The sequence below is a fragment of the Gavialis gangeticus genome, unplaced genomic scaffold, assembly GCF_001723915.1.
Source record: "Gavialis gangeticus isolate Ggan-Ray unplaced genomic scaffold, GavGan_comp1, whole genome shotgun sequence".
NCBI classification, from domain to species: Eukaryota; Metazoa; Chordata; order Crocodylia; family Gavialidae; genus Gavialis; species Gavialis gangeticus.
The window spans coordinates 18,902,252-18,916,574 of NW_017729001.1; the positions used below are offsets into that span (position 1 = coordinate 18,902,252).

Consider the following 14,323-nt stretch of genomic DNA (forward strand, 5'->3'; position numbering starts at 1 on the left):
TTTTTTCATCCAAAATCAATGTTGTATTTATCTTCATTGATCTACAAGGAAACTGAATGTTTAAAATTACAGGGGGTGCAGGGGGGAGGATGGGGTGGGGGAAACGAGATACAGAGTCAAGAAAATAGTAGCGGATGGCTGAATTAACTAGAGAGTAAAAGCCCAGGATATATAAAACATGGATACTGAAAAATAAAATAAGGGAGGGGGGGGGATGGTACAGCAAGTAAAACATGGCAAAATTTACATATGAATGAAAAGTAAAATTGGAAATAAAAAATAAATCATGCCAAAAAGCAGTTCAAGGCAGAACCACACTGAAACAAACATTTGCTTATGGTCTTCATGTACTATAGATAATATAATCAGAATTTGCTTTTTTAATCAACCATTAGACGTTTTTTTTTTTTGCACTCCTAAAATTCTACTTTGTCTTGTATACAGATTCCAATAAGAACACTGCACAATTAGCACAAGGGGTCCACAGAAAATTGTCCTTGCTTGCCAGCGATCCTGCCCACAACACAAAAAAAGGAGGAAAAAAGGAAAAAAAAAATTAAAGAAAGGGTCTGCCACATGGTACTGTGCCAGTTCCATCTGCTTTTGCCAGCTTGAAAAGTAGGAAACCAAAATCCCCTTCCAGGAGCATATCTGTCTCTCTCTCTCTCCCCCTCTCTCTGTCTCTCTCTCCTTGGCGAACTGTCCCTTGTGTTTGTACAAAAAAATTCAGTCTCTTTTTTTTTTTTTGTTAAACACAAGCATCCTTCTTCCTGTTCACTTGCCATTTCCATTCTGTCTCCATAGTTGCGAGTTGGGTTTTTTTGGGGTTGTTTTTGTTTTTTGTGTTTTTTGTTTTTTTTTTTTTTAAACCTTCCTCCCCCCAACATCCACTAAGACCTGCCTCCAAGTTCTTGCATAGTTGAAGTATATATGCCGCACTTAGCTTTCTGAGTGTGAATTTCTGACTGTGACAAGAGTATGAGTTGTAACCATGGTAACAAATAACCAGCGTGGTTCTAGAAACCATTTTTATAAAGTCTACCTATGTTAAGAATTTAATATTGGTGTACATTTATATTAACAGAATATTTACAGTTTGTTGTCTTTGTTTTTTTTTGTTTAAAACAAGAAGTCAAAAAAAATTCCTCTTAAATTTCTGCATAATATAATAAGGCAAAAAACAAAGTTTTGTACATTATTATTATTATTATTAATATTTTAATATATATCTGTAACTTCGGTTCCAAAGTACCAAGATAAGTAATCGTTTGGCCTCAGTAAGGGAACCTCACAGTGGACTGTAAGAAACTACAGTATTTCCATAAATAATACTTTTATGAAACCCTGGGTATTTTTCTTAAGGATCTGAGGCCATTTAAATGCAAATTTAACTAAAAACAAAGCAAAATTTCTTTAAGTGAATAAAGAGCACAAAATTAAAAAAAATACAAATCCATTAAAAATGCTTCTCACATTTGGGAAAAAATGTACAAACTTGATATTTTAACTCATTTTAGCACAGAAACAAAAAAAAAAAAGGAAAAAAAAGTCCATACCTATATATTAAATTCCCATTCTCAGCAACCTTCTTGTTGGAAAGTTTATAACCCCTGACCCCATTATTTATGGAACTGTGCTTAACTTCTACAAATTTTACATTTAAAAAAAAAAGTTTACAGCAGTGCATTTTGTAAAAGATTTCTGTTGTTGTTGTTGTTGTTATATGATACAGGCGAGTTTAAAATTCACCATGTTGGGGACTATCGTGCCTCTACTTCTTTGGGGTTCCTAGAGGGGGAGTAGTCCCTGGACTCGGAGTTTGTGAGTGGGGTAGTCCTGCGTGGGGAGGCAGGTCTAGTGCTGCTTGCTGGTACCAAAGGGGGTGGGGCACTCAATGCTGCAGTTGGTGGATTCCTATTTAAAATTCCATTGTGCATGGCAGTGGATGGACTGAGTCTGGGGTAATGCATCCCACTTAAATGAGGCATGAAGGATGGCACATGTGCCAGATGACTTTCAATAGGGGATGAGTGCAAGTGGTGCATTCTGGCACGCTCAAGTTCTTCCCGTAAGTGCAAGCGCTCCCTCTCCTCCACTTGCCGCAACCGCTCCTGTTCTCGGCGGGCTTCTAGAAGGTTTTCATGGTTATAGTCATGCGGTTCCCTGTCTCTGTAAGAACGCTCGTGGTCATAAAACCCAGAGGTGGCGGGGAACCTATGGATGGGGTCTGTCCGGAGCTGAAAGTCCATTCGACGGTGCAGGTCTAAGCTCCGATAGGCATCTCGCAAGGGGTCCCTTATTGGGTCCCAAGAAAATCCAGGGTGTGGCAGTCTCTCCCTTCCTGACAAAGGATTCATACCCATGAGAGGTGTCATCATTCTGCTGCGGTCCAAAACATTCATGTTGTTCATCTGGTGGACGCTGCCCATGGAGATAGGCATAGTGGCAGCCATAGAGTGGGGCAATGATAAACCGTGCAAAGAAGGTGGTGGGGGATGCTCCACCGTTCTGGAGTGCTGGGATGGTTCAGATCCCACCACCAGGACATCGCTGTCTTCCTTCCGCTCCTCTTTGACCTTAATGTCATTCTTCATCTTCTGGAGGTCGCTTGAAAGCTCCGTCTTTCTATCCATATCTTTGTTCATTAAATTGCTAAGTTTCAAGCTCTCACTTAGTGCAGGTTTGCTGTAAGGAGATACAGACTGAATTACTGGCTTTGTGTTGTCCTCTGAGGGTCTCTTATCATGGCTTGGAGTTTCCTTCACTGGGGAACGGCTCTCTTTTATCTTGTGTTCTGTGATGGATGGCTCCCTCAGCCGGTCAGTGTGTTCTCTCTCTGGTTCTTTTGTCCTGTCTCTTTCACCGATGCTAACCTGCCTGATGGGATCGCTGGAGGTCTGGCTGTTGCTGCGGATGAGGTTGCTGATCTGATGGGTCACTGGAGCGGATGCCGGTGAAGATCTGTTTGAATGTCTGTTTTTATCCATGAGATCTCTGTGTAAAGAGAAAACGCTTTATTGTATTATGTAAATGAGTGCATGCGTGTGCACACATGCACAGTCCTATGCCAACAATGAACAACACTGATCTCTAGTGGTATGTTACTGTTAAAAGAGTAACTACAAGCTTGGCTAGTATCGGGCACAGCACTATTTTACCCACTTTCTGGACAAAGATTGTTAAATATGCACCTTAGTGGCTTCCAAAATTATGGATGAACAGTCGAGACCCAAATTCATGAATGACCTTATGTAGATTTAAACTTTGGCCTCCTTTCAAGACAGGGCGGTACATTACTGCATGATGACAAAGCTAGGAATGCTAGAGGAATGTTTAAAACCCCCCTATTTGTGTAGACTCTATTTATTCATTGCTACCATAATGATTATTTCTGTGGCTGGAACAATATATCACCTCAGCTCACTAGCTAAGGCATGCCTGAGTTACCCTGATGGATGGATGTTGCACAGAATGTGCACGGATGAGGCCATGAAAATGTTGAGTGCTATGTAAATTCTGTCGATTTTTCCATGAAACAGACCTGTCTACCCTGAGTAGCCTGCACAGAAGAAACACTTCGACCCTCGCAACTCCATGGAGTTACATGTCAGCTTCCCAATTCAGCTGAGCTAACGGCTATCGCTTCAGCAGTTATTTTAGTCCGTAAGAAAAAGTCCTGGGCAGTACCTGTATATCCACATGAAAGTGATTGATGGACTCTGTTTCAAGAAGGGCTGCTGCAAGGAACAGGGAGTCTAATGCACTTATGCTGACTTAATGAGGAAGGTGTTTCAGAAAAGTAATGAGTGGGACTGGGAAGTATGAGAGTAGGTTTATGTGCCCAGCTGTACTATCATCTTTGGGCAAGTCAATTAACCTCTCTGTGCCTCAGTTACTCCCATCTCTCTAAAAGGAGATAAGTAATGCTCACCTTTTAAAGCACTTTGTGATCTTTATATGAGAGGCACTTTAAATGCAAAGTACCACAGGATGTACAAGACAACTGCATTATGCATCTGAGGAACTTAATGATACCCAAGCTTTTTTATTGGGTTTGCTTTCATGTGCAGAGGGACTAGCACACTAACATCTAGGTGGAGCTCGTGGAGTTCTGTGATTATTTATCCCCATCTGATTATTTTTCAGCACTCTAAATTTGGCTACCCCTTGACACTGTTTCATTGAAGACTTTTAGACCCTTGTAGATCAGTGAAGCTGATTTAAGACCATGTTTTATGGGGGCACTCAGGAAAATGTAGGTTGAGTTAACTAAAAGATGTGAATTTTCAGTCTTTATTGGAAGTGCATTAAACCTCTGTGGACACTCGGGGCCTGGACACACAAGCAAGTTTCTGGGAAGCAAAGCTTTGAGAGAGCTGCTTGGTGCTAACCATGTCTCTGTACATTCTCTTCCTTTGGTAAATGAAAACCAACTATTGGAGGTTAGTCTACCACAGGTTACCTTAGCATAAATATATTACTACAAAAACCCAGGGCAAGATCTTAATCTTAAAAGTCATTAGGTAAAACCAAGTTCAGGCTGGTAATGACAGATTTGTCATCTGCAGTACTGACAACTCTTCTGGTCTGAAAATGGCACAGGTCAAAAGAGAGCCCTTGCAGTGTCTGCCAAGGCAGGTAACAAACCTAGGCTCTACATGAAACAAATGGTGGTGGTGGAAGACCTTTTGTGAGATGTTCTTCCACCACCTATCCAGGCCTACACAACTAGCTGCAGCTGGCTGGTATCCACTGCCAAGACAAAAAAGAAGTAGCTTCTTGCAGATAAACTAAAGGGCTTCAAGATCAAAGTTGTAAATCTGGAAGCTCCTGCAGTACCTGAAGCACAGGTAAAATATTAAGGTGAAGTTTGGAATCTACAGTAAAGGTTTTTTTTTTTAACTTAGTATCTGTGGTCTGTCAACCTAACGTATTTTATGTTTCATTCTTGCTGAAGTGAAATTAATTGTCAAGTTCTCTTTGCCAGCCTCATGACTGGAGAGACACTTGTTTGTTTTGGTTTTTAAAATTTCTTTTCCATTGTAGAATTTCTCTCTAGGAGCTTGAAAATTACTTTCTGTGGCTCTACTTACTGCTACTTCTCCTGAATCCTGGCCAAATGGACCTGTTCCTAATGGAGCTAAAATTAATGACTCTTTGTTCCCCTCTTAGTTTATGCATTAACATTTCTGTAGCACCAGATCAGCAAGGTTTAATAGGGAATCCCACACAGTCTCTTTTCTTCTGGGTCTTTTTCAGCAACAGATTTTTATTGTTAATACCTTGGTAGTTTTGAGAGGAAATGCTTTATACATGGGAGTGAGATTAGCTTGCAGCATGAGAACAGTTTCTTTGAGCAGGAAAAATGAGGCATGTAAGCTATCACATTTACTCACATACCACATGCACCCCCCCCCCCTAAAATCAGGCATCCAAAATTGGGGTGCATATCTTTAGCAGGGAGGCAGGAACTATGCCAAGATGCCACTTCTCCCTAAGGCTGCGTGAATTGCTTCCTAGTCTGAAAGATCTTGATGAAGCTTGTGGCTTCGATTAAGAAATACCTACAGTAGAAGCAGTAGACCAGCCATATTGCTGTCCTGCCGTACCAGAGAGTTCCTCACCCAGATGCCACAATTCCTGGACACACTTTTTTTTTTCCCCCAGGAAGACTTATACTATAAGTGAGACCATATGAATTATGGTCTGACTTTCAAAGTCAGCCAGGATTCTAGAAAAAGACCTTTTTTACTACATTCTGCCTTCCAAAAAACAAGGTGGATGTTTTATTTGGGTGCGTGGGGTATGCAACAAAATATGGTATTTGGCAGTATCTATCCAACAGTAGTTTGTGTCAGACATACAAACTCTAGCATACCTCATGATTTCAATGCACAAAAATGGTTTTGCTCATGGCAGTTCTTATTCATTGTGCCTGTCTGTTAGAGATGTCTGCATGATGCTGTCTACGTGATTAGCTGAGGGGAAGGACGAACTGGCTCGCTATCTTGTTCCAAGTGAAGGTTGAAGAATACGTGTTTATTTCTACCCACATGGCAGCAGTGACCGGAGTGACAGCCACTTTAGAGACAACCTTTTGATTCTGATCAAACCAAAAATCAAGGGCACTGGGGGAGAACTTGAAGATAAAGGGGAGAAAAACATGGGTAAAGCAAAGGGTGCTTTGCCACGTACCTGTCTTTTTCTCTGTCGTCTTTACTCAGTGAAAGGTCCCTCTTCTCTGGCTCCCGTTCTCGGTCTCTCTCATGGTTTGTTACAGAGGAACTTCGCTCAGAATCCCCTGGCTTGGGCCACTGCGGAGGTGTTGGGAAGGAAGGTGGGGTTCGATGGAGCCTATTCCATGGCTCATGGGGATTGTTAAAGTTCTGCAGGTTTGGACCCTCTTTGTGAGCAAATATGTTGTTGTGAGCTAGAATAATGTTGGGGGGTGGGGGCAGGGGGAAAGAAGAGTTAAGAAGTATTTAGACTAAGTTATCCTGAATAAATTCTGCATAGCATCCATTACAACCACAACTATCTTTTCAAGACTTCTGAATTTGGGGTAGAGGGGTGGGCTCAACCACCTCTGATAACTGGTGAAAGACACAGCCGCTCTTTTAAGACAGTTTATCAGGAAAGCTTTTATTACAAGTCCTGCAACATAATGAGACCATTCATTTAATGAGATGACTCTGAATTTCTCTCTTCTCCTCCCCCTCCACCATAGGATCCATCACAAAGACTATACTTGTTAGTTCCTATCACTGCCATTAAGTGGCTGCAGGTAGTTACAAAGGATCAACTCCTGCAGTGAAGATCAAGGGATCTTTCTGTTAAGAAAACAAGACTTTCATTTTTCGTGGAAGAGTAGAGCTCGGCTGTGGGCCTTCTTGAATAACCAGTCACTTGATTTTTCTCCATCAATCCTCATCTCTTTGCATGAGATGTCTGTGCATGCTCTCCTCTCTGTGTTTGCCAAGCATGCCTCACCTACAGCTAATGGAAAATCATTCTCTACATGGATTTTAAAATTGTACAATTCTGACAATGGGGGTCAGGGAGGAAATCTGCACAGCCCAGTGATTTAGAGGTATCAATGGCTGTTCTGCTGCGCATCTTCGCTGTTGAAGGGTGTCACTTTACACGCCCATAGGGTAACAGAGCTCAGTTTCTGCAACTCTGGCACCTCTAAGAACACACAAGGCAACAATCTTGAGCGGTGAAGAGACACAGAAGCACGGCTATTGATAGGCACAACGTGCAAAAGAGCTCCCACCGCAGAGACCTGGAAATCTTAGGTGCAGTGTTTTCAGATAGGAGAATGGAGGTTAGGAAATAACTTTTTAAAAACTACCACCAGCTGCTGTAAATATTAGCATGTGGCTTTTTTGGAAGGGATGTTTGTCTGCAGTAACCCAGCCAGTACTTACTCAGAGCATGACTGCCTAATCCTCCAAAGGCATTGCTGCCTAAGTTCCCAAGGCCGCTGAAGGTGCTTGACCTGCTAAATGGATCTGGAAAGGCAAACAGGGATTTAGCAGGCATTTAGCCAAGAATGCTAGAGAATGAAATGCACCCCTTCCCTTTCTAATGGTCTGAGTCCAAGTAGGATTAGGCCAGACTTTAAGCTGATCCTTTTCATTGCAAGGTTCTTTGCACAGAAAATTCCCAGCATGTTAAAAATGGAGAAGGGATTCAGTGCTCGCTCAACAAACAGGTGCTGTAATAAACTTGCGGATGCCAATCTGAAGGGAGCTAGAAATTCATTTCAAATAGCTGAAATTACGGTGGCAGCTCCTAAACTGCAACACTATCCACAAAAGGCTGCAAACTGATTTCCATTGTGATTTCATGGTGACCAGACATGAGCAGGCCTTGTGAAAAACCGGAGGGCATAAGATGACTTGGTACACTGATCTTCTCTCCAGCCCCTTTCTGAGTCTGATTTGGACTGTGTACCAAGTTGTGCTGTAGGGAGGCATTAATATAAAATAAGGCTTGGACAAAACCCAGAAGCCTTGTTGTAAGAAAAGAAGAAAAGCTCCTGGACTAATAACTAAACGAGTGGGAGGCCAGACATTTCATGAGTTGTCACCCAAGTTTGAAAATACTGGTTGATATGGGCTAACTTTCTTTCTTGTTGTTAATAATATATCAGTTGTTGTGGGATGAGAACCTGAGACCCCTCAGTCCCTTTTCACCATTGCTTCTGTATACATCTCTGTAGTGTCGGTCATGTAATGCACAGACAAACTCCTAAGTGAATCACTACAGACATCCATCCCCTACAAGAACTGTACAAGTGGACCTGTTTTCACTAAAGTCCCCACAGCTCCACTGGTTGTAGCAATATTGTGTACACAAGGGGCCAACACTGTGTCAGTCTTTTTGACCGGCTCTGAGTACAGCTGGATGAGCTGTTAGTTACGATGCCAGAAAACCATATGCACAGGTGGTAACCATTGTGAGAAATGTTAGAATATGTGGGTGGGGGCAAGCTAACTACTAGGGGCGCAGATACAGATTTTGGGGACTGATACCAATAGCTGATTTTTAAGGAGACATATTGGCTGATACCGATGCGATTTCTGATGCCAGCCTGGTAGCTTGAAGAGCTGCGTGCAGCTGGTAAGTCTGGTGGGGTGGAAGGGGTGTGGCGGGGCAGATCAAGGCCCCCTGTGGTAAGGGAGGAGTGCGGCTGGGGCAGGGGTTGGGGCTGGGTTGTCTGGGGGGCACGGGGAGGGACGGCTCCCACCGCTGCACATCACGCGCTCATCCGGCAACTCCCGCCACTTGTCTGGGAGGGCATAGGGATGGGGAGAAGGGCATGTACCCCTGGATTTGCATGGGATGGGTTGGGCTCTTTTCAGCAGGGTGGGGCAGTGCTTGTGGTAGGCAGCAGCGGCACTGGTTGGGGGTTATGGGCTGCTGCAGCCCCCCACAACCCTCCTTCCAGCACCACTGCTACTGGGAAGAGCTTGATGCAGCCCTGACCCATCCCGCCCCAAGCAGATCTGGGGACGCATGCCCCCTATGCCCTCCTGGACAAGTGGTGGGAGCTGCTGGATGAACGGGCGAGTACCCGATGAGTCGCTGGAACAGTGGCTCATGTGTGAGCAGCACGCTGCTGCAGGAGCACGCCCCCCAATGAGCTGTGGCTCAGTCCCACACTTGCCCCAGCCCTACTCCTCCCTCACTGCAGGGGCCTTGGTCTGCCTTCCCCATACCCCTTTCCCTTCCCCTTCCCCTTCCACTACATCAGACTTACCAGCTGAATGCAGCTCTCCAAGCTGCCTGGCAGTGCTCCTCACTGCCTATGTGCTGCACTGTGGTTGCGCACATGCACGGGCCACTTATTGGCCATATCGGGCTGATTTCCAATACAGACAATTTTCTTTATGGTGCCAACCCAGTATCGGACCAACCAGTGCACCTCTACTGACTACAGCCTCAGAGGGCCGTTTATCATCTTGTGCTAATGTGAAAGTAATGCCCGAGTCAGGGCATTCATTTCTTCACAGTATAACTAACTAACACACACTTCTGAACAGCTCTAAAGCTCCTAATCTCAATATCAAAGCTGGGTATTCACTACAAAATTTTCCACACGTAAATTAGAATTTTTAAACTAATTCACTTTGGTACTGCATAATCTAGTGATTTGTTTGCTGAGAGAATGAATTTTAATTGAACGCTGAAGGGTAAGTGAAGAAAACAAATAAATATCAGTGTCTGTGTGAGAAACAGTTCTCCCAGGTCACACTGCATGTGCTGTTCATGGATTGGGTGAGTGTAGCTGTAAAAATTAGCCAACACAGCTTGAACTTTGACAATGAACTGCTCATGGGCAATTTGCTGAAGAAGAAATCATTCTGTGAGCAGTTCAGAATGAGGAAATCCAGGTCTACTTATAGCCAGATAGGGAGCAGGCAAAACTTCCTGAATCATTATTTGCCAAGAATCATTTGTCCAGCTCTAATACAAAAACCCAGCCAGGAACTTAACAGGTGGGAAGGGATGTAGCATGAACACATTTTAAACAATGTATTGTTTGAGATCCCATTTGATAAGCCTCCTACGGATTTCTGCAACTAATGAAGCAAATTTCTATTGTTCCCTTGAGCCCATCACACACATTCATCTGTACAGAGGTCTCACTCTAAGATGCACGTGATGGGCACAGCATCTTATCATTCACCAAGTCCTGAGACTATGCATCCCTCGCCATAGAGGAATGTATTAATTCTGTTTGTTTTTACTTTGGAGATGGGAATGAAGGCTGTGCTGCGGGGAATTGGGAGAGAGGCTTCCTAAAGCGCTTCTCCTCCCTGAGAGGGTATAAGCTTCTATCATCTATAACTATGGTCTCTCAGACATCATTAAGCCAGGGAGTGACTTAAACAGTACAATAAATATGAAAGCAGGGTTTACTTACACTTACCTGCCAAGTGGCTAGTAGGCAGGAAGCTGCTGTGATGAGGTGAAGGCCCAAAAGGAGTGGTGGCCGGATGTGCAGCACCTGTGAGAATAAGGCAGTGATACCTTTTTACTGAGGTTCCTATCCATGCAGCACATTAGGCAGATATGAAAGCACAAGAAATATTTAATCATGACCCAAGTAGAAGAGCAGCATCTGAAAGCTGGTACAGTAAATCAAGGTTAATGCAGTGGTAAGGGTAAGATCTTGCATCATATGTTAATACATCTCTAACAGGGACCTTAATGTCTCTTCTCCATATGACAGCATTGTTATTTATTACAATGCATTTCACAGACAAGTAAGGGTTAAATTGTGCTGGGTCATTCACACTAACAGAGCACACTGGCATGGGTGTACCTGATCCAGTGAAATCAGTGACTGCATTGTATTTTTAGGTTGGAACTAAATCACTGTTGCAGCTGAAATTGTGTACCAACAGTGGGAAAGCTTTAGGCACTAGTGTGCTGTAAATATAACCTGCAGTCTCATCCAAAGTAAGCAAGACCATTGCATACGTGTTCAAGACAAGCAGCCCAATCCCATTTTAGTCTGAACTAATGACATTCAATCACTGAGCAACAACAGAAGAAGCACTTTGAGACGGGGGTAGATTCGCACACAAAACTGACCCAGCCATGTAAAGCCGTTCACTGTATTTTTTCACTGAAATATATTCTGTGGGTATAAAACGGTAACCTCCACTAGAATTAGAATAAAAAGGAGCCCATGCAGATAAGATCAACAGCATTTGATCTAACATGGCACCGGATGGATGTGGCACTAAGGGTCACACAAGGAAGAGATGGCAGTGGGTAGGATTTAACCTACATGGCAAAAATTGCTACCCGAGCATGGGCAGTCATCACGTCCTAAGTGTGTGCATGGTTCAGTTCAAACCTGGACCTGGATGCACCTGTGCATTCTCAATGAAAATGCTGCACGGAGGGTCAACGTTACACGCAGTAAAGTGTCCTGAATGTGAGCAGATTATAAAGCCCTAGAGAGCAAGAGAGGCAAGTCTCTCACCAACCTGGGCACTGCAAACCTAAGCAGCCAGAAAATGAGTTAAGGAAACTTAAGAGAGACCACAGCAACGAAACCTGAAGTTATCTATAAACATTCTGACTGCTCCACTGCTTCAAGATGGATGGAGACTGTCATCTTTCTAATCCTTTTAAGATTTCAGAAGGTGTATAACGGATGGGAGATTTCTTCAAAGGAGACGGCTTACAAACTCAGCTACACGGGCTGATAATAAAAAATCCTCCAGAGAAAGCCAGGAGCAGCATTGTGGCCTGTCAGGTAGTTATTAAATATAACGTCTGCCAGGCAACTGAACATCCGTCCTGAAGACAGGTGGCCCTAAGATAACTTATGTCTCCCACAGTAACAAGGCAATGCAGCAGAACCAATGATTCACGCCAACTACATGCTTGTTCGATAAGGGGGAAAGAATGCCTCAGATATTGCAGAGTAAGAGATTTATTCATCTATATATTACTGCTGCAATGTTTGTTCACTCTGCTGTTCTCTGATAGCACCCTTTACTTAGATTTACTGTGTGATGGTTGTTGTGATTAATATACTCGCAGACTAGTTGCTATAAAGTTATTAATCTCTGGTAGAGGTAGAGGATTCTATTAATTTGCCTTCTTTAACAAATCTATTCCATACTATTTCCCTTCTCGCTTTTGTTAAGAGAAGCTTGTCGCTTTCCATCATTGGAGATGCACGTATTTCTTGGCCATGTTTGCTTCTTTAAAAAAATTCTTCAGGACACTAATTGGACACTGGCTTCAATTCAAAAGTCTGTTTCTGACTGTGACTGCTACAAAATGGTCCCAAGCAGCAAAACCAAATGTGAAACAGGTATCTTCAAAAAACAACACTGACTTAACTGAAGATGACTAAGGGAGAAAATGGCTCCCATAGTTGAAGTAATCAGAGTGTCTGTGGGTATTAGCTGTGTGTATAAAGGTGTCTAAGTACATGCAGAAAGACATAAGCACCACAATATCTGAGCGCCAGCATAAATGCTTGTAGGTCATGTGGTATAAAGGTTTTACTGACATTGCTCTTATGTGAAGTCACAAATCACTCCAGTGGATCACTGCAGAAAGATAAATGCTCCCTGTGATGTAGATATTGAAAGCCACCTAAACCCTGCATTTGATTCTCATGTCGATGCTGAACTATGATTTTCTTTTTATATTTTGGAAAGAATTCATGCTATTCATTAATTGCAATAGGCCTGTATCACAGATGAAAAAGATCATATGTATTAAATTAGTCACAAATGTGCATAGGTGACACTATCACCAAAAGGAATAACCTACTAATTAGTCACTGTATTTACTGGAATATAAGAGAACACCCCAATAATGAGATTATATATATGCAAAATGTATAATCTGTTTTATAATCTAATGAATCCTGCCACCTCCACTGATACAGCAGGGAAGGCAGTGACTGGTGGTGGGGAAATCAGGTGCCCCCCCTTGCCCTCTGCCCCACTAGTACTCCCTACAGCCTTCCGGCCCCCTCTGCTAACTACACCCCCCATCCCTAGCTCCTCACAACCTCTGACCCTCCCCCCCATCTTTACTGTCAGATGCTGCTCAGTCCCAGAGCACAGCACATAGAAGCTCAGCCCTTGCCTGGCCATACAGCAGTGTCAGTGCTGATGATTGACTGGGCTTGGGAAAGAGTTTCTATGTACTCTGTGCCTGGGAAAGTCCCCAGCCTGAGCTGGAGCCAAGCTGCACCTGACAGTAAAGGGGAGGGAAGGGGGTGGGTAGGGAGCAGAAGCTATAGAGGGGAAGTGAAAGCGACAGGAGGCTGCTGTGGGTCTGACTCTGGCCTCAACCTGGGCAGAGAGGCAGTCAGAGCCACAGCAACTGCCTGCTTCCCCCTTCTGCTTCATATGAGTATTTAAAATGGGTTTTCTTTTACCCATGTTGACTGGGGGAAAAGACCTTGTCCTATAGTCAAGGAAATATGGTAATTATGTGCCTCTAAGGCCCCTGGCACATGTTCATTTAATGGCATGATGGGGTCTGGTTCCTTTATCCCCACATTTGTGCCTCCTGCCATACCATGTTTATGGTAGGATGCATGATTTTGGGATTGGATCAGATCCCAATTGCACCAATATTACTTGTCATGATTCCTGGGCTTCCCCTGCACTGGCAAGTTGAAAGCTGGGCACATGCAGACTGATATGAATAGGAGTGATCTCTGGGCTGAGACTGACAATCAGCTGATTGTCGGTCCCAGTCCCAGGACTGCACCAGTCTTGAACTGGTTCCAGAGTTGGGCCCAACTCATCTCTGAGGATACACTGGCCTCTAACACCACAAAGAAATAGAATCAAAAGATGGTTGGAGGAAGAGCGAGCCCTCGGAGCAAAAGAAACTAACTAGCGTGCAGCTGGAAAACTTAATGAATATGAACAATAATGATCCACAGTGTGAACAGCAGGGTCACAGACAACTTCAGAGTCACTGGCAAGTGATCAATATGGCTTATTTTATGTTGGTAACTGCACACTATGAAATTAGCCAGCATTACACAGAAAGCAACTGGTCCTAGTAAATGGTACCTCATTAATTAATTCTTTTGCTTGACCTTAACAGCTTCGCATTGGAAATTTTTGAAGTGGATGATTTTGATCTTTTTTAAATTGCTTTTTTTTTCAAAATCAAATGTTTTAGGAAAAAGTGGATGTTGATTTCTCCTACTCTCTATGCTTGTTGCTAAAGTTCTTCTTTTATCAAGTCTGGCATAAGGAAACCACACTTGAAATACCGATTGTCATTTTTTTTTTTTTTTTTTTTTTAAAAA

General features: G+C 43.2%; 1 protein-coding gene across 15 annotated transcripts in view; it reads right to left on the reverse strand.

The window, feature by feature from the left end:
• Positions 1 to 398: 398 nt before the first annotated feature.
• Positions 399 to 14,323, reverse strand: part of FBRSL1 (fibrosin like 1) — an 838,232-nt gene continuing 824,307 nt past the window's right edge. For 9 of the 15 annotated variants that reach the window (XM_019507023.1, XM_019507018.1, XM_019507019.1 and 6 more), the window contains 4 exons: positions 10,436 to 10,519; positions 7,431 to 7,514; positions 6,196 to 6,430; positions 399 to 2,994 (listed from right to left, as the gene is read on the reverse strand). In XM_019507023.1, the coding sequence (XP_019362568.1) occupies positions 1,761 to 2,994; positions 6,196 to 6,430; positions 7,431 to 7,514; positions 10,436 to 10,519 (1,637 nt within the window). In that variant the 3' untranslated portion in view covers positions 399 to 1,760. The remainder of the gene's footprint in view (positions 2,995 to 6,195; positions 6,431 to 7,430; positions 7,515 to 10,435; positions 10,520 to 14,323) is intronic. The other 6 variants (XM_019507026.1, XM_019507017.1, XM_019507014.1 and 3 more) reach the window with 3 other exon arrangements.